Consider the following 24,676-nt stretch of genomic DNA (forward strand, 5'->3'; position numbering starts at 1 on the left):
GAAGGGTTCACATCCCCACTCAACCTGGGAAACTTTGAATGGCCTGGTATAGATAAACTAATTTAACTCTCTTTTAAAGTGCTAGAAAGTATGTAGAGCTTGACCAGGCTTGGAGAGGATATCATTCCTCTGAAGTTTAAAGGTGATCTCTGCTCTTTGCTTTGCTCCCAGCAGCATTCAATGAGCAGTTCAGCAGAGGAGGTTTGCAAAGGACAAGCTGAATAAATGACTTTATAGGAAAGTTACTGTCAGACATTTACAATCCCCACTGAGAGACCACATCGTGGGTCACATTTGCCCTGTAGCTGGGCTTTGCAGGGGATGTTAAGTCTTTTCTCAGCTTGAGAGTGTCTTCAAATGATAATTATATTCAGTTACCACTGTAGCGAGTGCGGGTGGCTGGTTGCTCCCAAACCAGCTGCATTGCTGTTCCCTTCCATCCAGCTTTGCCTTTGCTGGATGGGAGTGACCTGGATGGAAACACCTCTGCAGGGTAATGCCCACCAGCGCTGCTCCCCCTGCTTGGGCCAAGGGGACCAGGTTTGCTGACTTTCAAAGCGCAGGTTATGTTTTCTAGCCGCAGAAGAGAGCTGTGAGCCGTAGGCAGCAGTGACATCTCCCTCGCTGTCAGGTGGGGCAGTTACTTCATCCTCGCCCACTATTTTCTAATGCTTGGGATGGAAAACATTGCACACGCGTTGCTGGTGGGATGCGGCTGTTCGTGGGGGGAAGGCATGGCTCCCAGAGCTCAGCTATTTATAGTGTTTCTTCATCCTGGTGTATTTATGTGAGCCAGTTTCATAGCTGTTGTCTAGCACAAGCAGAGGACTGGGGAGATGCTCGCAGGCTTCAAATCAGAGAGGTGACCAAAGTTCTCACGACTCAGCACATACCTGCCTCTTGCGGTGCTGATTAACGGTGGCACTGCTGCCCTGTGCCTGACTGTGCCTTGGCAGTCTCGTGCCTCAGAAAGCCTAAAAAACCAGCCATGGGTGCCTTTTGCTGCTGGAGGAGAGCCAGTGCCGAGGAGGTGATGCTCAGGGCACGGGGCATGCGTGTCCCTGTCCTGCCTCTGGCCACCCAGCGATGCTGCTTGGCTCTGTGCTGCTCCAGAGGCTGCTGTCTGTCTGTATGGTGGATTTAAAATGCAGGTTTGGACCAGGGCATTCCCCACATGCCTCCAGAAGCAACCCTTTGTGGGGAGAGGATCACCCCGGGTCTGTGTGGGATCTCTCTGGGAGCTGGGGACTCCTCTGTTCCCTGGGCCGGTGTCTTTGGGAATGCGCAGCACAAGAACTGGCATCCTTGCCGCTATGTTTTATGCCCCAAACTTAGTCATTTTAAAGCCAGAGCTACAAAAATTGCTGATTTCCCTCTTTTAGAAATGCTTTATTGATCCTGCTTGCTAATTAAGGGCAGGAATTTATCCCCCGCCTGCCAGTCCCTCTGCGCAGCCTGAGTGTTATTTGTGGTATCTCATACAACAAACACCTATTTTTAGCTGAGCATTCTTGGAAGGGGTTTCTGTACCTTGTTTTCTGCAGGGAATTCTCTCTTGCAGGGTGCCTGGAGCTGCTGGTGGTACTCCAGCCTACACCGGGGGATGCTTGGATGGAGGCAGGTCCAGACCTGTGTGGATGGCCGGTGTCCCTCTCTCATGGCAGCAGCATCCTAAACAAACACAGCGTCTTGCTCCTCGGAGTAATTTTCCCAGGAGTTATGGCTGCAGATGTATTATCTTGCTTTTTGACCTGCCTGCCTCCCAGGAAAAACTCCATTTCATTGATCGGACCATTTCAAGCTCATTGCAGGGCTGCCAATAGCCAAGCCATAACAGTAATTTTAACCTCTGCATTTTCTCCTAGTGTTTAGTGTCACTGTTATAAAGTACCACTCCAAATATAAGCACAGGCAGTCAATTATTTTAATCTTTATTACATTGGAATGTACAGCAGCTTCTCCCGAGCAAAAACACTGTGTCTGATACTCAGCAGAGTGGGTTTGGCTGGGAAAAGGCATCCAACCACTTTGGGAAGCTCCATCCCACCACGGCACACATCAGCCGAGCTCATGGACACCCCCTGGATTCATTTCTCAGGGCAGCCACAGCACGAACAACACCCCCAGCACCCAACTCCTGCCTTTGGAAGGGACGATATTCCTCCCACTTCCTCCTAATTCCCCTATAAATTGGTTGCAGGATTCAGGATCAGTGCCCACAGCACCCACTCAGACAAAGCTGTGGGCTCACCCTGTGCCCCCCAAAACCGCTTCGCTGGGGGTTGAGCACCTGCCCACCATGAATGGTCTCTGGCGTATCCCAGGAGCAGAAAGAACTGCCCGCGAACAAAACCAGCCCCATCTCATCACTCCGACTTCCCCGTGAAAAACGGTGCCGGTTAAACCCTGCATGTCACATGCACTGTCTATATTTAACTTGTGTATTAAATGGACAAGGAATGAGTTTGTCAAGTGGAATTTGGGATGGGTGAGACATCAAGGCAGAGGCAGCACTGGCGAAATCCAGCTGGTTCAGCCAGGGTCAGTGTTGGCTGCAGTGGGAAGTTTTTTCCCCTTGTTGTGTGGGTTAGTCATAGGTTTGTTTATTTTTTTTAGATTTTTTTTCTTATTCATCTGTTGCAATCACAGCAGACACATCATTTCACAGCCCTACATGGAAATCCAAGTCTAACAAACTATTTTTAGCACACAAAATGTCTTCTCTAAATGTATTAACTTTGGAAGAGTAAATATTAAATACACTCTCATTGCATTAGGAGCATTTATGCAGAAGTACAGCACCAGCGTTTTTAATGGTTAGGGGAAATTATGTTGTGCCACTAGCATTTAATCAAACACAATAAAACGAGATCTTACTGCAGTTCTTTCAGGATAAGTTGAAGGGAAATTAATTCATTTTCACACCCATTGCTGACGATTTACTGACACTAAGGCACTTTTGTCCCATTAGTGTTTATGGTGGCACTTGCAATCCTTATGCAAAACATACTGGGGATAGCCTAACATTTATTTTGCAATTAAACTGAAATGATTCTTTGCCTGTTCACTTCCGATCGAGGCATTCAGCACCATCTGTGAGGAGGGTACTATAGGCAAACCCCAAGCAAGCAATGCAGGGATACCCTATGTGCTATTAATGCCTATATTTTTTAAAAATAATAATGTTTTTTTGTAACTTTATTGTGGAAGTATTTTTCAGGCTGGGCTGTAGGAGAAGGATGATATGTTGCTGCTGGTGGAACCCTGGTGTCCCAGGAGTTGCTGGGGATGATGTCCCTGCCCTGCTGGGTGCCTGAAGAACAGCGGTGACCCTCAGGGCTGGTGGTTCGGGGACCTGGGCTGGTGGCTCTCGCCTGGTGATGGGCACTGGGGTACTGCCCAGGTGTGGGGACCCAGGGGTTGGGTCCTGTCCTTGCGGAGCTCCCCATTGTTCCTTGCTCCTGCAAGAACTGGCTGCTGATTTGGGAGTTGTTTCCCCAACCAGAAGGACTCCAGGACTAAGGAGCTGAGCTATTCTTGGTGGATTGGTTTTGTTGTCATGTCAGTTATTGTCTCTCCTGTGAAACGGGCTCTCTGTGAAGAGGAGACATACAGAGCAACTGTTGGCTGCACAAATGTAAATGCAAATACAATGGAAATTTGGAAATTCACTGTTTGCGGGCAGACGGTGGCTGCACCAGCAGGGCTGGACCAGCTCCACATCCCCATGCACAGAGCTGCATCCCTGGGGTTACAGAACCATTTTGGTTAGAAGAGACCCTCAAGATCATCGAGTCCAACCATAACTTAACTCTGGCACAAACCCACGTTCCTAAGAACCTCATCTCTGCATCTGTCCAACCCCTCCAGGGATGGTGACTCCACCACTGCCCTGGGCAGCCTGTTCCAGGGCCCAATAAACCTTTCTGGGAAGACATTTGGTTCACATAATAATGGTTTACATGGTCCCCAGGTAACTTTCCTCCGTGTGACCTTGCTCACCACACAGACACTGAGGTACACAGAAAACACTGCTTTATTGACTGCATTTGCCAATACACTGAGGAATGCAAAGGGTTTTCTTTTCATAAGCAATGGGCCATGGTCCCAATGTGTATTAAAGCATACACTGTACCTAAACAGGATGAAAATAATGGCAGACAGCTATTCCAAGGCAACACAAATAGCATGCATAATACAGTCTCACACAGAACGAGTTTGATAACATTATATTGCTTTAAGGATTAACTAACATGGAAAATGTACAAAAAGGAGAAATAGGTTTTTGCATTAATGAAAAATACATTTTTTTCTCTACAAAGGAATTTCTAATACAAGAAAATAAATATTGCAACATAAGCCAAAAATAATTTAAAATTGCTCTTTTCAATATATTTTCAATATTTCTCTTTTATATTAACAAATGGCACATCACGTTCTTTGAAACAAAGAAAACAGAAGGGTTTCTCCTCCTGTGACATTCATATCATTTCCTGTAACTGATGTGAAGTGGGTCTGTTTTGTATGTGAAATGGCGCAAACTGCGGGGGATTTCCTTAAAGAACAACCAAACCTGCCCTGCACCAGCATCTTCCTGCTCGGCAGCTGCTCCCGCATCCCGCTTGCACCTCCTGGCTCTGTTCTGCATCCCGCCTTGGGGTGCACTCTGTCGGACAGCAGGCACCCAGACCCCGTCAAACAGGTGCAAGCAAAACAAAGTTAAAAAAATGAGGGTGGGGAGAAAGGGTGTGTGGAATCGGGGCTGTCCTCGGGGCTGGGGTCGGTGTTGGGGCTGTGCCCCGTGCCCAGCGCATGATGCTGTTCGCATCCTCATCTCAACCGCAACAGCTGCTGCTTCAAGGAAACGGCTGCTCAGTGCAAATGGCGATTCCTGCAGTTTATATATCTTTAAAAGACAACACTTCTCTACTAAAATAAACCCTTCTATTTTTTTTTAATTCCTTTCTATTAATTTCAAAATACATTTACTGTGACATCAAAAATATTTGCCTTGTGCATTTTCTCTCCTGAATGCCAGGCTCCCCTGATCCAAGGTGAGGGGATGGCAAGAATGCGCCAGGCAGGGATTCCACAGCCCTCAAAGAGCCCCTTCCCTCCACGGATACCCCTTTTCTCTTATCTTATTTCACCCACCCCATTCTTCTCCCCGGGTCTGACATGCCCCACAACCCCCCTTTAGTTTTCCCCACCTAAACACTGTCTCCCGATGGCAAAATACGACGTTTTTGGGAGCATTTCCAACTGGTTCATTGCCTGGTGCTGGTGGCGCCGGGTTGGTTGTTCTTTAAAGTCTCCCTCTTTTTGCTTTCCTGTACTGAGAAGACAAGTAGTGCAGAAGCTGATGAATGGAGCTGTGTACAGTGAAATTTGTGGATTGCTTTTTTTTTTAACCATAATTGAGTGAAGCACACGGAAGCAAGATTCATTAAAAGGCAGCATATTGATTATTGTTATGACTCTTATACTAGGATACTGTAGCTAAAGCTAGCAAGCCTGATAAGATAAACTAAGTCCTATTTACTGTATTTAACATTATCTGAACACACTGAGCCTTAATTAATGAGCAGATTTTCATTTCCAACCTCAATGGATTTTGCTAATTTATAGCAAAGGTGGTTCCCATTTTGTTGATTTTTTTTGTTTGTTTTTTTTTTCTTCCTGCTAATAACTTGTGTAACATTTTTCCCATCTGAGGCAGATTTCCCCCCAGGCATGGTCAGTGTGGGGCTTAGCCAGGGCTGGGTGCGTCCCACCCGAAGCCCCCGCCGCTCGCCATGCCTGGGATGAGCTCGGCTGTCATCGCTTATCTTTGCTGCAATTTCATCAAGAATAAGGACTTTGGAAGGCTGATAAAGATGATCTACTCTAAAACATCAATTGAAGGAGTCTCAGAGTTTCAAAAGAAAGCTCACAGTGAAATGAGCACAAAGCATCGGAAATCAAAACGGCAGGATGCGGTCTGGGAGCAGCAGCATCCCTCGGAGCAAGCTCGGAACCTAACGCCACAGCAGTGTGTTATGAGTGTGTCTTTAGTCCTTTGTTGCTAAACAACTTCCAATTCTTTTTCGTAATGACAAGTTTCTGGTTTCTGGCTGTGCTGCTTGACTGTCAAAATATTCTTTGGCATCCACAACATTATTTGACTGATTGGTTTGAAAATTGCAAGGTTTTTTTGTTTAGTGATGGGTTTAACCGGTTGCAGAAGTGTCCCAGGTTTGGTTTATTTTTTTTTAAAGTTTTTTATTTTTTTTAGACATTTTTTATTTTTAAAAAACAACAACAACAAAAGTTTCAGTGAATTCCTTTTTTTTTTGTTCCCTGAGCTCACACTGGGGTCACTCCAATAAAACACGTAGCACGACTCAACTGTGACCTTTGAAGCCAAAACCGAAGTAATGGTGCAATTAAGTGCAAACATGGAAATTCGCCTGACTTGTAGGTAACAAGGGCTTTTAAACAACATTTAAGGCTTATTTGGGACATTTTATGCATTAAATTATTGTAGTATTTATAATGTCAGCTTCTGTGAATCACCCTCCCACAACGAGTCAACAGCTTGTAACCAAGACTTAAGGAATAATAATTAAAAAAATTAAAAAAATATGGGGAGGAATAAATTCACCATTTCCATTGTAGCGTTTAGTGGGGAAAACAAAATGGTGAAGGCAAGCATTTCCATTTCCCCTTGGTGACAGTACATTTGCCCTCGGGGCCAAGTTTTCCTTGTGGAAAGGGGATTTCAAATGTGCTGCCCCGGCACGGTGGGACCACAGCAGCGCTGGAGAGAAGCGCGGGCACAAAAACTTTGCTCAACCTCCCAGATTAAACCAACCCTGAACTCCCCACGGTGTTTTTAAAGGATGTTTTTCTCCTCCAGCCTGCCTCACCTTTCCATTTTTCCAGCTTGCTAAGAGCTGATCAATTCACCTGAGTAAATCACTTCGGTTTTTCTGATGACATCAAGAGGGTTGACCCGCAAAGCAGGGATAGGGAGAAAGCTTTGCATCCTGGCCCCTGGACAGATCCTGACCAGATGGAAAGGTGAGGGGAAAAATAATGACCGAGGGTTTTTTTTTCTGAAAACAGAAACATAACATTGCTCTCTTCCACCCCAAGCGCTACCCTCCAACAAGCTTTTTGTGCTTTAGTCATTTTTTTTTTAATTTTAGTATCACTTATTTTGCTTCCTCGCATACGCGCAGGCAGGCAGGGATTTCCCCTCCTGCAGCTCTGCTACCGTACCCTCTGCTCGCTCCCTGCTTTGGGGGCAACCGTCCTGGGCAGAAATCTGCCCCTCGTTAAATAATGCCCACTAATTAAACTGTCGTCCCTGCAGAAAGCACGGGTACCGGCACCCTCCACCCTCTCGGCACCCTCGGCATCGGTCCCGCTGGGCGCCAGCTTGCGCTCCCGGGAAGTGGGGTCCAGCGGGGATCCGGGAGGGACCGCGACTGTCACGCTCATCGATGTCGGTGAAGCTGAAGCTGTATCACAGGCGTATAGAGAAGAAAAGAAGACAACAGTGCCGAATTTCCAACTATATACACATATTAAAAATCCCCCGTGCTATGATACCAGGCAGAAATTGGACATGGCAGTTGTAACTGGGTTGAGGACTCGTCGAGCCGGTGTGATTGGGAGGAATTAGGATGCCAGGATGCTCATCCTGACGATGTCCTCGCCAGCAGCATCCAGCTGTCCCCGCTGTGCCCTGCCGCTGCGGGACTCCCCATCCGAGTCGCTCATCTCTGCGTCGGAGAAGTAGCCGTCCGTCTCGGCATCAAAACGATGCAAGGGAGCTCCGCCGGCACCGTCGGGCTTGGGGGGCTGTGACCTCCGAGTTCCTCGGCTCTCCTTTGGTAATTTGAACCGCACGACGGTTTTGGGGCTACCTACGGAGTCAGGCACTTTGGCCGTGGGGCTGGGCTCTGGCTGAGCGCAGCTCGGCGTCTCCTCCTCTTCCTCCTCCTCCTCCTCCTCCTTGCTGACACAGCCCCTCGCCCCGGCCGGGGGGTGAGGCTCACCAGCTTTTGGGAGAGAGCCCTTCTTGGTGGCCTTTTTCACCTCGCCCGTCCCTTTGCGGTCAGAGGGAAGCTTCACCGCCCCTTTCTCCGATTTGCTTGCTCTGGATTCGGGAGTGAAGGGCTTGGTGGCATCATCCGACAAGTCGCTGGCATTATTAGTCCAGGGCTCCGAGCTCTCCGGGTGGCTCCCACCCACGGCGGGGGGGCTGCTCCTGGGCAGCTTTTTCTTAGTGTTCGTTCTCGTTTTACTTTTCACTTTCTTTGTGGCCTCACTCTGCTTGAACGGGGACCTGAGGGAATGGTCCATCATGAAGCTCAGCAAGGTCTCCTCATCCTGGAGGAGCTCCTCGGAGAGGCCGGGGGTGCTGTCCTCGTGGTGGGCGTTGTTGAGGGACCACTCGCTCATCGCCATGTTCTCGGCGGTGATCTGGACGGACTGAGCCAACCAGCTGTTGAAAAAGGTCCCGTCAATGGGGAAGGAGGTTGACAAGCCTGGAAAAAACATAAGGGTAAGATTGACTCAGGAGCCAGAAATGGCCACACTGCCCTTTGACACCACCACCAACTTCATTGAGACTCCCTGACATTGGAGAATCACTCAAAAAGTCACCCATAACGTACCAGGGCACAGAAGAGTTTACTCCAGCACTAATGCTGAATTTAGGCTCCACTGAAGTCACAACACAACAACCCGCACAGTCCCCCACACCCAACACTCCGTGAACCTCCCCACATCTAAACAGAACATCTTTCTGCCCCAAACATGCCAAGCCCCAACCCACCCCAGCACGGGTGGAAAACACATCCCCATGCAAAGGCAGCAGACAAACAATCCGAGTGTAAGCCTAAAAATTTGGTGACTACTAACAGCGTGGGACATATGCCCAGGAAAGGGTGTGGGGTTCCCCAGGGACCAGCTGCTGCGGGGCCACCAATGTGCTGTCAAAAAACCGGGCAGCAGCGGAGTGATGGGACCAGTGCTAAATCTGTGGACAGAGGGAGGCCCATCTGAGAACATCTCCAAATACTCAAGAGGTGTGAAAACTGAAAAGGAGGAGCAGAGATGACAGGCTGGAATGGGAAAAGCTAAAAAACTTCCTAATAATTATCTCCGAGAGCAAGGGGAGCACTGTAGGGTGGGTCTAATTAGCAACTGGAAAGGCACACACCTACACCAGCACACCCAGTTTTAATCCCCTTAACAGAAACCCCTGGGCTCCACACCAGAGCTGGTTTTATGGATTAGATTTGATTTTTTATTTCCAGTGAGAGCTTTCCTCTTAAAGCAGTCCATTTAGCAACAGGTGAGGGAAAGAGAAGCAGCATGGGCAGGGCAACTCACACCTACAATGTTCGCCCGTCTTGATGATAAATTTGCATCACCCTCCCCTGTGAGCAGCAATGATCCCGGGGACACACAAACGACCCTACGTGATGCCAGGGCTGCTCAAGGGCAGCACTGGAGTGGTGGGTCAGGTCAGAGCCCTCCTTGGAGACAACACTGTCCAGGTGTCTGTCCCACATCTCCTGGCAGGGCCCCATGGTCCTTTTGGAGAAGTGAGCCACCCGCCCTGGCAACCCAATCCACGGAAGGGGATGCAGGAATGGGGATGAGCTCAGGCATTGCCTGGTACCCAGGAATGGAACAGCCCAAGGTCTTGCTGGCAAGGGCACTGTCAAGGTCACTTTGCCTCAGCCTTGGCCTGATGACTGTTGCCTCAAGTGATGCCTCAAACCCTTAAAATTTAAATCTGGGAGGTTACAAAGACCCCAGTGTAGGTTTGGGTCAGCTGCTTAGTTTCCCTGGCTCACAAGGTGCAACTTTTCTCAAAGATGTCCCAGCCCTCCATCATTTGACAGAATTTGCCCCAGAAAATCGAAAGTTTCTCCACTGAGAACAGTGCAGCGACAGGATGAGCACAAAAGCCCTGTTTCCAAAGGGGTTCCTGCCTAAAACCCAACAGCTTTAAGCTCAACAGAACGCAACAGAGTCAGGACGAGCAATGGGCAAAGCAGGGCAAGGCAGGGTGGTCCAGATCACCAGACCTCCCTCAGAAACTCTCTGTACCCCCTGGCAGGATTTATAGCACCCCTGGACTGTCCCATGGGACCAGTGCAACCTCTGCACCCGCGGAGCAGCTGAGCGTGTGTGAACTCATTACCTCCTGCCCCGTGTGCTGGAGGAGGTGACAGTGCCAGAGGAAGCTAAACAACACCCCAATTCGATGTGAAAACCATATGCAGTTGTCAAGGATCTTGACAAAAAAGACCATTCTGCGCTATTCTTTTAGCTCCCCCAGCCCTATCGGCTGCCAAGCGGTGGTAGGTTGTAGCTGATGGGGAAGAGTTGGAGGCGGGTGAAGCATCCGCAGAGCCAGCCTGCATCTCCTGGTCCCTCGAGCAAATTCAGGAGACCAGCCACGCTTTGTGCCTCCCTCCTGGATGCTCCCGGACCGCCAGCACGACCAGCACAAACACACAGTCCTGGACAGTATATGCCATGAAAAAGCACAGCCCACGTGCTGTACCCACCATCGGTGCACAGCACAGTGGATATAGGGGATCAGCCCTACTGTGGGGTGGGTAAGTCTGATTTTATCACCAGAAAGTGAAATCACGCTTCAGCAGCACATGACAGGGTTTGTAACACATTCTCCCAGTCTGGGCACATGCCTTGAGGCTGCGGGGCGGGATTTTACACCCCCTGCCCACCAGGGATGATGATGCCTCTCTCCCATAGAACCACCATAATGGATCATTCAGGCTGATGCCTGCAAGGGAGACACGAAGAGGCTCCCTGGCCTCAGGAGTATCTCCACCGCGGACATGCAGGAGGGACAAGGGGCTCTGGGACTCCTAACCCTGCTCCGCAAAACAAGGAGCTGCCAGTGGCACGGGTCAACTCTGCACCCATAAAATCAGACTTACCCAGTTGTCCCAATACAGTTTCGTTGACTGATTTCCTTTTCTCTGTCTTCTCAGGACTACTTTTTCTACCATCTCTTCCTTTCCTTCTTGGGTCACTTTTCTTACCCTTTGTCTTCTTCCCAGTTTGTTCTGGCATTTTTCAGAAAAAAAGGAAAACTCCGTGTGAGACGAGGCATCAGGGACGCTGCGGTGAGCAAGTTCCCCGTGGGCACAACCCTGCGGTGGAGACCTGGACCAGACCTGCAAACAACTCCAAGCTGAAGGGAGAACAGCGGCTGCTTTTTGGCTAACTGTAGGCTAAAGTCTCTATAGGTTTAGAAAATCTGTATCTCATAGGTTATATAAAAAGAAATTTGGGCCTTGAACCCCAAACCCTGCTCAGACACCTTCCAGGAGCTATGGGGACCTCAAGTGTGTCACCTGTCACCGACTACAGCATGTCCTGGAAGGATTCACCTGCAAGTTTGACAGCAATGGTACCGGGAGCATTTTAAAGCAGACTTTTGATTTGATTTGATTTGACCTTTTGGTGATACTAACTGCTTGCAATCACACTGTGAGGGGGTGAAAAACCCCAAAGATATAAAAATTAAGCAGTATGTTGAACATACGTAAATAGAATAGGAAAGACTACCAGCATGGCCTGTGGAAGGATATAACTCATAGCTATGTAGACGATCAGCGAAAAATCAATGTTTCCTAAATGGCTTTGAACTTCTATTGCATTTATTCCTCTTGGGTAAACAGGACAAATACCCTATAAAAGTAAGACTTGTATTGCCAAGCGAAATACTCCAACAGTCTTTACCTACCCCGTTAGATCATTTTCCCAAAACTAAAACTTCTATTAATTTTCAGAGGCAGGAAGGATATTGCCCTTCATCCACCATGTGAGTGGCTGATGGAAGAGGAGGTGAGACATGCAGGTTTTTCAGAGTCTGGCCCATAGGTTGAACCCAGAGAAGTTGTGCAGCTATTAAAGCAACAATCTTAAAAGCTGGTTGGGTCAGAGGGAATAACCTCTGTTATTGTGCTGCAGTGGAAATGTACTGGGCGAGCAGGGGAGAGAATCCGTATTGCACCTGCCTGAGTCTGGATTAACAGAGGATGTACAGCCCTGGGGTTGCCAAGCCAGGAACCCCTCCTGCCCAAAGGACTCACTGAAAGAAAGAAAAGTAGAAGCAAAACAAGTATGTGCTACGTTCCTGCCAAATAACTGGAGAAACGCAGACATATTTTTCACTTCGCTTACAAAATAAAAATCTAACTTTGTTTAGACAGCATAATAGGGCTAAAGAGAAACCCAAGCAGTACTTGTTTAAGAGGAATCTGTCAAAATAGTAGCCATATTTCAAAGCCAGACAGTGTTTACTTTCCACTCCATGAAAAACATAGGTGAGAGAGGTGGGTTCATTTTACATGGGCAGTTCTCACTAATTTTATTAAAAATCTCCTGCTTAAATGACCATTTGTCAGCGTGAAAAATAAAACCCCTCCAGTTTTGAGTTTCACATGGGAGCCACTCCAAAAAAACCTTTATGCCAAAACCACCTTTGGAATAACCCAAACAGATTTCGGTCGATGACTGCTGTAACAGCAGTTAAAAACTGGCCTCATCCAGGCAAAATAATGCAGACTTTTTCTTTTCTCCAAGAAACCCCAAGTATGTAGAGCTGCCCAGTCAGGAGCTGTGTGGAAGGGATGTGTGTGTGGAAAGGATGTGTGTGTGCAAGGGATGCTACAGGATCCATTCCCCCCCACTTTCAAACCAGTTACTTCTTCGTAATGATGCAAAAGGCAGCAGTGAGTTATCCAGAGCTTTGGTCCCACTGCGAGACGAGTATCTTTAGCTCTAAGTATGGTCAACTGGCATCAAGGAGACTGTCCCTCTGCCGTGATGCCGATGGCCACGGAGGAGCTGGGGGTCACCATGAGGGTTGTGTGCTACGCCGTGGAGGTGGTACAGACCGATGCTGTGCTTCTACCTGGACTGTGACTGTCACAACTAACCAAGCCATCCTCCCTTCCCACATTTGGGATTGCAACTTATGGCCTGATGCTGCCTCCCAGTAAGGAATTCCTCCCGAGCTCAGGAGAACATACGCACCAATGCAAAAAGGCACTCAGGTCCCTCATGTCCCCCTGACATGGGAAGGACCCAGGTGCACAAAACCACCTGGAAATCCCAGGACCAAATTCCGACAGCCGAGCCTTTCCCCAGCAGCAGAGACTCGCGGCAGCCAGCTCCTGGAGGCAGCAGCCCCTGCTCAGGCTCAACCAAAAAGCCCATCCACGAGAGATGAGCAGCTTGTCTCAGGTGGTTGAGATCACAAAACAAATTGGCATACACCAACCATTTAGAGTAAGAGAGAAGAACATTCACATCACAACATATGAAACAATCCCCTAACCTGCACATCAATCACCACCTGAGCCACCTGCACGCTGTGGGTTTGTCTCTGATTGCTCACCTTTAAGCACAACAAACACCAATCGATGCAGACAGTCCCAAAATGCAGCCGGCAGAGTCCCAACACAGCTCCTGCTCACTGTCTGGCATCCCCACCCCATGGGGGAAGGTTCCAGCTCACCCCAAAGCCCTCCCTGGAGGAGCTGCTGACTCTCCCCACATCACTGTGCTGGAGAGGGTCGGGCACACACTGGAGGCTGGACTCTCCAAGACATTTTGGGGAATGTATGTCCCCAGGGGGAATTTCCAGCCATCTAACGCCCAGCCCCCTTTGCAAGGGAGGTGAGCTCAAAAAGCCTTCCTGGCAACCTACCCAGCACCTGTGTCCTCCCAAGAACTGCAAATGCTAAACTGAGTTCAACCAGCTGAAGAGCATCACAAGGTCCTTTGCAACTCCCCCAAAACCCCTAGAGCCTGGCAGCAACAGCACAAGGCACCTGCCTTCAGGATCTGAGGTTGTTGGTCCATTACTGCCAAGCTGGACCTCCTGCCTCAGCATCACTGTTGGGAGCAGCACCCAGCACAGATTTTGTGGGTGCCAGGGAACAGCTCTGGGGATGTGCAGCACAGGGTCTCCCCTTGGTGGGAACACCAGGAACACCATTTTGTGTGTGTCCAAGCTGGTGACCCATATTGCTGGTTCAGTGAGGACCTATGGAACAGAACAGTGTCCTGGGGACTGAGATTTACAGGACCCACATCTCTTCGGGTCCTGGTCACCTCTGCCCTGCGCGGCTGCCTGCCTCTGGCCATCGAGAGGAAATAGCACAGACTCCAAGTCACAAACATCTCAACATACACACTTCTCAGCCTCCAAAGCTTCAGTCAAAGGAAACTTTTGTCAAAGAAAGCTCAGCCCAGACGGTTCCTGAAGAAACCCCAGCCATGTGATGGCTTCAAACGCAACTCCAAAGCCACAAACACAACAACCGTCGGCACAGTCTGCCAAAGCACCAGATGCTGCTGCTGGAAACTCTTCTGCAGCCACGGGCTTTGGTCTGCGCTGCCACCAAAGGGAAAGGAGGGGGGAGCAGGAGCTGTGGGCTCTGGCACTGCTTGTGCAAAAGGAAAAAAAAAATGGGACAGAAGGAAATCAACTTTATTTCAGTTCCTTAATAAAAGGTGCCAGAGGTTTTGCATGCAGTAGTGCTATGTTCTCAACTAGTAAGTACATGGAGCAGAGAGCTGCAGCTGACCAGAGCTAAAGGAGCTGGTCTCTAGGAGCAACAGACATCCCACCAGCAGCTTAACCTTCGGTTCTCGACAGAGCCAAAGGCATCTCCAAAGAGTCCAAAGCGAGGGCTGCTGATCTGTGCCAGGGAGCCAGCTGCCGTGGATCAGCCCCAATGACAGCAGCCTGGTGCCCAGGATTTGTCATCTGCTCCCAAACAGCTCCATCTCCAAGAAAGTGACCCAAAACACTGCCTTAGCATCACCATCTAACCAAACACTTAGTCTTTCTGACTGATTCCTGTGGAGAGGAGGTTCAAGAGGGATCTGTGAAAAACAAGGGGCTCCAACACTCCTGGTCACCCAGGTTATGGTTTTATTGTGTGTTTCTGAACAAAACTGGAGATGTGCAAAGAGTCAAAATACAAACTGTGCTTAAAAAACACCGCAGGGGCGGGGGCAGCTCTGGTTTCCTTGGAGTGGGGACTGAGGCTCGGGCATGAGTCTTTAGCTGCAGAAGATGACAGGGACATGTGTGAGAACCAGCTCTGGCAAGTGGTACTGACCTGGGTAAAGATCTTTCTCAATAAGCTTCATCTGGAGATGGAAGATCTGCTCCTGGAGTTTACAAATGGTGTGTTTCATTTTCTCCCGTCTTGTCACCATGTAACAGAGATTTCTAACCTACAGAAACACAAGAAACAGTGTCTGGTTTAGGCAGGGCTCAAAGCAGGTCCTCTCAAGCTGTGTCGCTGCTGGAAATCCCTGTTCCCCGTGATTACGTCCTCTTCATCTCACCATCATCTGCGCTGCACCAAAACTTCTACCAGGGCTCTTTGGATATGCCAGGACTACAGAGGAGGAGTCTTGATCCAAACTGTGCAATACAGGTGGGAAAGTCCATGCGGTGAACTATTCAAAACCTAAACATGCTAGACATGGGGAAGAAATTGTTTGCACTGACAGTGGTCAGACACTGGTCCAGGTTGCCCAGAGAGGTGGTGGATGCCCCATCCCTGGAGACATCCCAGGCCAGGCTGGACGGGGCTCTGAGCAACCTGAGCTGGTGAAGATGTCCCTGATCATGGCAGGGGTGGCACTGGATGAGCTTGGAAGGTCCCTTCAACCCAAACTGTTCTATGATTCTGTGATTCTTAAACACGTCTGTTCTGGCTCCACTGGCCACGACCCCATGGAGGGGACAAAGAGGGCTGGATGGCTTCTCCAGCACATGCACTGGGCACACGGAAGCCATAAGGACGCATGATATCTCCAGAGATGCAGCTTTGCTTACCCCAACAACAAGCCTCTCCTGCAGCAGCAAGTCTCCCTGCAAAGCCCTGCAGATACCAGCCAACCTGCCTGGGGCACCCACCCCAAACCACAGCAGCCGCCTTGGGAACTCCAAACACGGCTCCCCCAGCCTCTCTCACAGCACACGGGACATCAGCCACCACCACTGACAGTCCCTGGGGCAGCAGTGAGCTGGGACCGTCCTGCCCAAGGGGCAGCCCCAGTCCGAAGCCCTTCCCATGCAGGGGAGTCTCTCTCTTTCCTGTCTTCTTCTGAGCATAAACAGTAAAGCAAGTTAATCTTTAACTTCTCCCATCAAAGGCCTGAATGCACAGGCAGGGTTTGCCCTTCGGCATCAGTTCTTTCGAGGGCACAAATTCAGCCCAAATAACACAGCATGCAGGGAGTCAAACGGGGCCAAGCATGCTGCTAATCTGCGCTGATTAGTCGGGATTAATTTTCAGTACTTGTTGCAGCACATACCTTAACTTTGTTGTTGCTACACATCAGTGTACAAAGTGACCAAGACCCACAAAATGGGAACAGAGCTAGGAGAAACAGGTAAATTATTTTGTGATCTTACCCAGGTATGGCAATGGTGGGGACACACAGGGTGTTTTAATCTCCTGCTAATTTTCACAGACCTGTATGAAGAAGTTAATGTCTCTAAAGGATCTGGAAAGTCTCAGAGGGGAAGATGCTGTAGAAGGAGCACTATAATATAGTTATGCAAAGATGCACAGAGCCCCGAGCATCGCGCTGAGCCCTCAGCCCAGCAGCTGCATCACCCACGTGCCCTGTTCACACCCGACACAGCAACCTGCACAAAGAAATGCCAAATGCTCAGAGGTACTTCAGTGCCCTGGGTCAACACGTCAGTTCTCATCCACAAATTGCTCCTTTTGCATGGAGGGAGAGACCCTCTTCCCGCAGCCAGCATGGGGAGGGGGCACAGGAGGGACAGAGCTGCAGGTATGAGGATACCCATCTGCACATCTGCCTTACAGAACTGCTTGTTGCTCTAAAGCAAATGCCAGGACAGAGCATAGAAAATACAGCAAAATATCCAGGTGATGCTGGCCCAGGTCAGCAGCGGGTGTAGCTCTCCTACCCCAAATCTGGCCCCTCGATATGATTACTCACTCTCACTCCACACCTACCTGCAAACCACTGATGCATTTTGTCCCAGTACAAGAAACTATCACCCAAGCGGGAAGCCATAAATGCAAACAATAAAGCATGAGACACAAATGCTCGTGTGAGCTCTGTTAAACCCTGCTCGTCACACGGGGTTGCTGATAAACAGCCCCAGCAGCCCGCGATGACAGGGCTATGCTGTGACACCCGCTGGCATCTGCCCTGGGACAAATTTCAGTGCCACGCTTTTTTGCCAGCCCTGCATAAGGGTGGCTGGAGAGCAGGGCTCTGTCACCATGGTTGCGGCAGGCTTCACGGCTTTTGGAGGAAACGGATGGTTTAGGTGCAAAACAGAAAGTGCTGATAGCAGCTAACAGGGTTTGAGAGCATTTACTCAGCTTCCTGATGTTGTGAAAGAACAAAACTGCCTGTAATAAGGTGAGGAAGAGGTGGTCTGAATCAACAGGCACTGATGTGTGTGGGTATGTCCACACTTGCATGTGACCCTGATGTCTCTGATTCCTCCTCGTCCTCAAACCCCTCTCTGCAGAGGAAGGCTGGGCTATTTCCAGGCTTGGGGGACTGTCCCTATGGGGTCAGGAGCCTTTGTGCCTCTCACGGTGACAGGGTAAGTCAGGACCTCGTCCCACGCTCACCTGATCTCTGCCACCATAGGCTATGAAAGCAGCAGGATGACCATGGCCATCCCCTAATAGCATCGTTCTTACCTAAGGACAATTTGGAAACACTGAGGAATAGAGGAGAAAGAGCTGCTCTTTTTTGTTGTTGTTGAATCACCTAGTTATAAACATAAATCAGTGAGCTATATGCCATATATTTTACTACATTCTCTTTTTTTGTTCGGGATTGGAGAAAACATCAAACTAAAATTTCTTTGTGAGGAAAACAACTGCCTCTGGCAACTCGCATCTCAAAGTGTTTGGCGGTCTCTCTCTGATTTGGTATTCCTGGAAGAAAACATGACTTGTGCTGTGCTTAGAGACTGCTGGTATTCACACACACTTGCACAGTGTAACCCCACCCAGTGCTGCTTCCCCAAGCCACACTTAGATGCTGGTACGAAAGCCTGGAAACTATAGGGTTTTTACAGCTGTAATTTAAACAACCAGTCCCTGAAAAAAGCTTAAAATAAAAAGGCAAAGAGGGTTAAAAAAGCCCCAAAAGAAAATTGAGGGACTGTATTAGGATTCCCAGGCAACAGCTTTAATTTGCTGACACTGAAGTGCAGAAATGACAGTTGTCAAGGGATGGCAGTGGGAAACAGCATCACCCTGGGTGTCCCTGCATCACCTGCCCCACTGCTTCTGCCTCCCCCACTCTTGGATCCAGATGCCATCATCAGCCCCAAAATCACAACCATTTCTGCCGGATTAATTGCTGAAAACACTAAAATGGCATGTGATACCCCAAGGACACCCTCTGAAAGCCACCCCTCCAGGCTGCTCTTCTCTGACCCCTATTTGATATCAAATATCAAAGTGACAGGATGAGAGGAAATGGTCTCAAGCTGCACCGGAGAGGTTTAGATTGGATATTGGGAACAATTTATTCATGGAAAGGGCTGTCAGGCATTGGAACAGGCTACCCCCAGAAGTGGTGGAGTGACTATCCCTGGAGGGGTTTAAAGACATGTAGATGAGGTTCTTGGGGACATGGTTTTGTGCCAGTGTTGGCTTAACAGTTGGACTTGATGATCTTGAGGTTGTCTTGCAGCCAAAATGATTCTATGATTCTATTCTACGTTGTGATGCCTCCTTATTGCAAGTGAAACGGGATGGCTGGGAGGATCAGACAGCTGTGGCATGTTGGCAGTGATGGGATTTAAACCCCCATCACCCATTTGAGCACCGAACTTTGATCTGGCCAATATTTATTGTTCCCCCCTCTTGCAAGAAGAGCAAACAAACAGCTCTCCAAGCCCAGGCAGAGAAACGCATCCAGGAGTTGCTAAGCAAAGGCTGAACACCAATGGGGAATGACCCCACAAAGCCTGGAGGCAACTTGAGAAAATGAGAAATTTGGTAAAACCTGTAGTTTTGACACAAAGAAATCAAAGAGAAGCTGCCATGCCGCGTCTTTGAATTAGGCAGCTCCTGGAGCAAAGTTCTGTACCCAGAGATGCACAGTGGTTCCACGCAGCTGGGAAAGTCAGGCTGGGAGCAAGTGGAAGCAGAGGGAGGTGGAGCAGCCTGGTTTAGATTTACAACATAAAGAAGCATATGAGGGGAATAAAGTGAGTTGAACTCGTCACCCTTGGATCTGGCAGCTGCAGCCTATGGCCTACAGCTCGGTGCTAGAGACTCATTAACAGTGGCACCAGCCCAGCCCAACATAGAGGTGGAAACACGACGCAGTAAAGGCAGAAGCAAAGGAGGGACAGACTGGCAGAGCGATGGCAACAACACACACAGTGATGAAGGCCAATAGGGCAACAGAAAAGGTATCAATAGCTTGAAATCCAATTGCTTTTACACAGGAGAAGGGCCTCAGGGTCTGAGACCCACCTGAGGAGGTGGGTGCAGCAAGGGACCAGGGCAGGCTGGTCCAGAGCCAAAACCCCACCTGGACACGAACACAGTCCTCACCTGCACCACCTTTCTCCGATGGATTTAATTATACCACAGACCCACAGCAGCTTGGAGAGAGAGTTCAGGGACAGCCAGGGGCAGCATCACTGTCATCTTCACCTCCTTGGGAGCAGCATGTCCCCTGCAGCGCTCTCTGCACCCCCTGCTTAGGGTGTCCACGGCACCACCTCCACCAGGTAAAAGCGATGTTGTTTTCCTGCTTTCTTCCTTCTTTGCTGCTTCCAGACACCCCTTGAGCCCTTCTATGGTTTTGCACCCCTGGAGGGTGGTCAGGCAGGGGCCATGGGTTCACCCCTCTGGCAGGAGCAGGAGAGCGGGGACCAGGCAGGGCTCAGGTTTTAAGCAGAGCAGGAGAGGGAGCTTAGTCCCTGCAGGCCAGGCTCAGCAGCCCTGCCCTGCCTGTCCCTGTCCCACTGCCGTGCCCCTGTCCCCCCGCAGCAGTGGCGCTACCGCACCCATCCCCTCCCTGGCCGCTCTCTGCTGTCTCACTCCAGGTGCTGTGTTTCTTCTGTTCTTCTTCCCCGGCTGCTTCGTGCCTTGGCCACCCCTCCTCCTCTCCAGCCTCCCTCTGCCCATCCCTGCTCCTTCCCTCCAAGCAGCCATGACAGCCAAACCCGCAGGCTGGCAGCGCAGTGCGGCACCAAGCGCAGCCTTGGGGGTGGCTCTGGCACCGCTTTGGCACTGCTGCTAAACTGTTTGTTCTCCCCCAAAAAGCTGCCGTGGAGGGCGGCTGCTCCCTCCCCCTGTGCAAGGATGCTCCGTGCCACAGGGATGCCTGCATCCTCCGGCACGGCTCTGCCTCCGCCGGCAGCTCCCCAAGGAGCCGACCCACTTTGGGCTGCGGCACGGAATGCCCAGTCCCGCTGGCCCTGCAGCTCACTCCTGCCATTTACCCGTCTTTGATGTTTAATGTGAGGAAATAATGAAGTGCTGCCATGCCTTGCTGCTGGAAAGCATCTGAGGGGCAGCACAGGATAATTTTGTGGTTTGAGACTATTCAGATGTAGTGGATATAAGCTGCAGCATCACCTGCCTCGCTGAAGCATCCCTCCCCACGGAGATTTTGAAACCCCGGCTGAGACCACCACTGACTTATTTCATCAGTGTCAGTGTTTTGGCAGCGATGACACATGCACACTGAGCACCACTATTCATTTGAATATGCACTAGATGAAGGGACACAACTGTGAGGGGTCAAGAGGGAACAGGGCTCGTTCTGTCTATAGCTGCCAGCACACATTAAAGCAGCTCTGATGGAGCACACGGGTACAGCACTGAAGGAAAAGCTGTACTCACTCTCTCCAGGTCTTGCCTGAGGTGCATGAAGAGCTTTAAGCGTCGGTAGAGAACATCCTGTTCTTGCTGGGCCAAGTTGTCCACCTCATCCGTTTTTGGTGTCAGCAGCGGTTTGTTGGAATTTGCTTTCCTCTTCAGCTTCCAGTACTGGTAGACGAAATCCACCAGCGATTCGTTTAAGTCAAGGTTCTCAGCCACCTCTGATGGCTTTACGAGTTCATAGAAGTCCTCCTCCAGCTGCTGGAGCTTCTGCTTCCGCAGCGTGACCTTCTCCAAGTCCAGCTGGGCTTGGTCGGGCTCTGTCCGTGCCTCCTCGGGCAACTTGGTGGCACCGGTGCTGTGCTCAAGGCAGAAGGACTTGAACTTCACTTCATCATTGTCTGCTAGAATAGTCCGCATGTCCAGGTTGTGATCGAAGGCGCAGGTGACGTGGAATGCGGTGACGCAGGCAGGCATGGAGCACTGCAGGGAAAAGGAAAGAGCTTACAGCCAGTGCAAAGCATCATTGGTGGGGGGATGCTTACCAACACAACAGGACCACAAGTGCTTACTACAAACCCAGTGACACCCATGGGAGTGACAACACCTACCAGAAAGTGACGGATGCTCAACCACAGGTTCTCCTTATGGAGGAACACCTGTATTGCCCAAGTCTTGCACATCTACAAGCCGGACACCATAAACACAAGCAGAAGAAACCCAGGTACAGCAGATATCAGCAGGCACCTTCCCACCTCACCTGCTTTAATCCTCCCCTGTGACAGGCCCTGCTCATCTTTCACCTACCATCAACAGGAGTTTCCGATGGTTCTTCCAACAAGACACATCAACAGCCAGCAACAATAGCACGGGCCAATGGGATACTCAAAGACTGTCAATGGATTTTTCCTGATGGAGAAATTTTCATCTCTATTTCACCCTTAAACTACCCCACTCTGTTACCACATCTAAAGCAAATATGTCATTTTCACTGAAAGAATACAGAACACGTCAAGGATTATGAGTGAATGTGGTATCTCAGAAGCAGCCAACACTCAGAGCATGTCTTTCTCCTCTGGAAATTACATGGCCTCTAATGAGCTCCATTAAAAAAGGATTTAAAAAAAAAAGGCAACTCAGCACATACAGAGTAAAACATCATGAAATTAACTTTTCAGAACTATTATAGTGGCTGGAGTGTTGTTCAACTTCTATCAGATTAATTTTTTAACAATTTTCCTAACTTATCTCATGCTTAAAGTACTTTGGACCCCACAGGCAGCAAACTCCAGCCCGGTTCCCTACAGAGGAACCTCTCCAGCCAGCACTGTGCCCGTGTCCATGCCAGTACCTTCTCCCCGTCTACTCATTAACTGGTTTTTAATGGCTGAGAGCGTTAGGTAATTAATTCAGCCATAACCCATAAGAAATCATCTATTCCAGCTGCTAATGACCAGTTAAACTGCAATAATGAGACATTTTAAGTGGGCTATTACTGTAGGCACCATATTTCAGCATTTATAGAAGAACTGTTCTTGCAGGGGATGAAGATGCAGTTGTGGCCTGAGGGACCAGGCAGAGGAACAGGAAATTTCCTGGACATTGATGACAAACCATTCGGGATGCTGTAGAGTTTTACTTGGGCTTTGCTGCACTTTAATTCTCAAAAAGAAAAACAAAATAATTCTGGTAGTAGTTGAGGAACAGAAGTGTTACGTCTTTTTATCTTCATCCCATCAGCCCTGAACTCCTGCTCAGTCACCCAGTGTGTGAACTTTTGACGTTGCTGCTTTTAGATATTTTCCCCTGACTTTGTTTATGAATCTGCTGGTCCTTATGAAAGCAAGAGACCTGTGCAGCTGCCAGGGCCAAGAAAAGCATTGGCAAGCAGTGTCCAAGTCCTGCCCTCCCAGGGTTCTCCAGGGGGGTCTCCAGACCCTGACCCAAAGCCTCCGAAACCAGTGGGACAAGCCAGCTGCAGCCCCCACTGAGCCCTGAGCTGTGTCAGCAGGGCTGCAGGCAGCAATGCTGGGCACTAACTCCGGTGGGCACCAAATCCAAGTGGATTATGAACTCCTACCCCCCCGCTTACCTTGTGTAAATACAGCCATTTGTTCCTAATTTCAGCCAGAAATTGCTCCTGCAAATAGGTGATAGCTTGCAAAAATCAGCTTGCACACGACTGTTTATTTCTGGTACCGCACAGGGGACAGCAGGAGCCCAGCCTGACTCTGCAGCATCCAGTTTTATTCAGGCCTGTCAGTACATCATACGATGGCTTTTAAAGTGCAGGTGCTCAGTCCTGCAGCCATGGCGTGAGCGCTAATACAAGGCGGATTTGTGATGTACTTTCAAGTTGCCTTTGCCAGCTGGAAGCTCCCATGACCGAGCTTTCTTCTCTGGTAGCCAACATGGTAATGGTGCTGCATGGAGCTACAGAGCTCTTTATGTACTCCTGACGTACTCCTGACATACTCCTGACGTACTCCTCATGCACTCCTGACGTACTCCTTCTTGGTTGTTCTGGTGTAACAGCCACAGGTGATTTAAACTACAGCACCCTTTTTGTGCTGTTATGCACATAAAGGTAGAAAAAGTGGAGACTGAGAACTCACTGCCATCGGTGAAGTACGTGAGCTAAGGAAAGCCACGCAGCCATCTCCCCTCCCTCCTGTTTCTGCCACCAGTGCTACTAGCAGCATTAACAGCACTGCTGTGGCTTTTGCCAGGACAACGTCCTGCCTACAGGAACGACCATCACCCCACCTTAGGAGTAAAGCAAAGCGACACCCACCCTGGATCTCTCCTCTGACAGATGGCAAGCAGCGCTTGTCAGAAACCGTGCCCAAAATGCAAACAGAAAATAATTAGGCAGCTCAGCTGACAGGGCAGCAAAGAAAGGTACCTGGTCAGCCGTGGCTACCCGAGGTCTTTGCATAAACTGACAATGAAAACATATTGATACATCCCAGAACGGTGGAATGAAGCTGCTCCTCATGGGCAGGAGGGATCTGCCATGCAGAATAAACCAGGCTCAAACGAATGGTGCAGTCCCCAAGTCTGCTTCGTTACTGATCATGCTTCGTTATCTTACAGCACCTTTCATTCAAGGACTTCAGCACGCTTTGCTTAGCCAGGCAAATCCATCCCCAAACAGAATTCTGAGAGAGCGGGTGAAAACTGCACCAGAGATTAACATGGGCTGTTAATTAGTCCTCGAACCACTCTTACTGGGAAGAAACAGAGGGATGATGTTATTTGCCAAGGAGTTTACCAGCTCACAGCGATGCTCTGCTGCAGTTTGGGGCCAGAGGGGAAGGAAGCGGCTCCTCCAACAGTCCTGCGAGGGGAACTCAGGAAGCAAAAATTAATTACCGGTGCTGAATTCCAGCCAAGCCATCAGCCACAACACTTCTGCATCCTCACAAAAACTACCATGTGATTTTTAGTGACCACAGATGGTCTGGATCCTGGTAGCACTTCTCAGCTGAAATAGGTGATTTCAGCATGGAGACATCCTGGCAGGCTGCGGGGCTGAGGCAGGGGATGGCAGGGGGCTGCATGGTGCAAACACCCTGCTCTTCCCCCCAGGGAAAACTGCACATTTTCAGGGCTACAGACACAATTGGATGACAGCTCCAGGAACCGCCACACCAGTTATCCCAGTGGGTGGGGACCAGTAGCACAAGCAGCTCAAGTGGAGCTGGCAGCAGTGGTCAAAGGAACGATAATAAATGAGCGGTGGAGGA

The 24,676-nt window shown here is 49.6% G+C and overlaps 1 protein-coding gene across 5 annotated transcripts in view; it reads right to left on the reverse strand.

Annotated features, from left to right (window-relative positions):
• Window positions 1-4,018: 4,018 nt before the first annotated feature.
• The window catches only part of JADE2 (jade family PHD finger 2), a 79,405-nt gene continuing 58,747 nt past the window's right edge, over window positions 4,019-24,676 (reverse strand). For 4 of the 5 annotated variants that reach the window (XM_082064038.1, XM_082064040.1, XM_082064039.1 and 1 more), the window contains 4 exons: window positions 20,949-21,410; window positions 15,180-15,297; window positions 10,974-11,102; window positions 4,019-8,537 (listed from right to left, as the gene is read on the reverse strand). In XM_082064038.1, coding sequence (XP_081920164.1) covers window positions 7,666-8,537; window positions 10,974-11,102; window positions 15,180-15,297; window positions 20,949-21,410 — 1,581 coding nt within the window. In that variant the 3' untranslated portion in view covers window positions 4,019-7,665. The remainder of the gene's footprint in view (window positions 8,538-10,973; window positions 11,103-15,179; window positions 15,298-20,948; window positions 21,411-24,676) is intronic. The other variant, XM_082064041.1, reaches the window with a different exon arrangement.

The sequence above is a fragment of the Streptopelia decaocto genome (genome assembly GCF_964273445.1).
Source record: "Streptopelia decaocto genome assembly, chromosome: 12".
NCBI lineage: Eukaryota > Metazoa > Chordata > Aves > Columbiformes > Columbidae > Streptopelia > Streptopelia decaocto.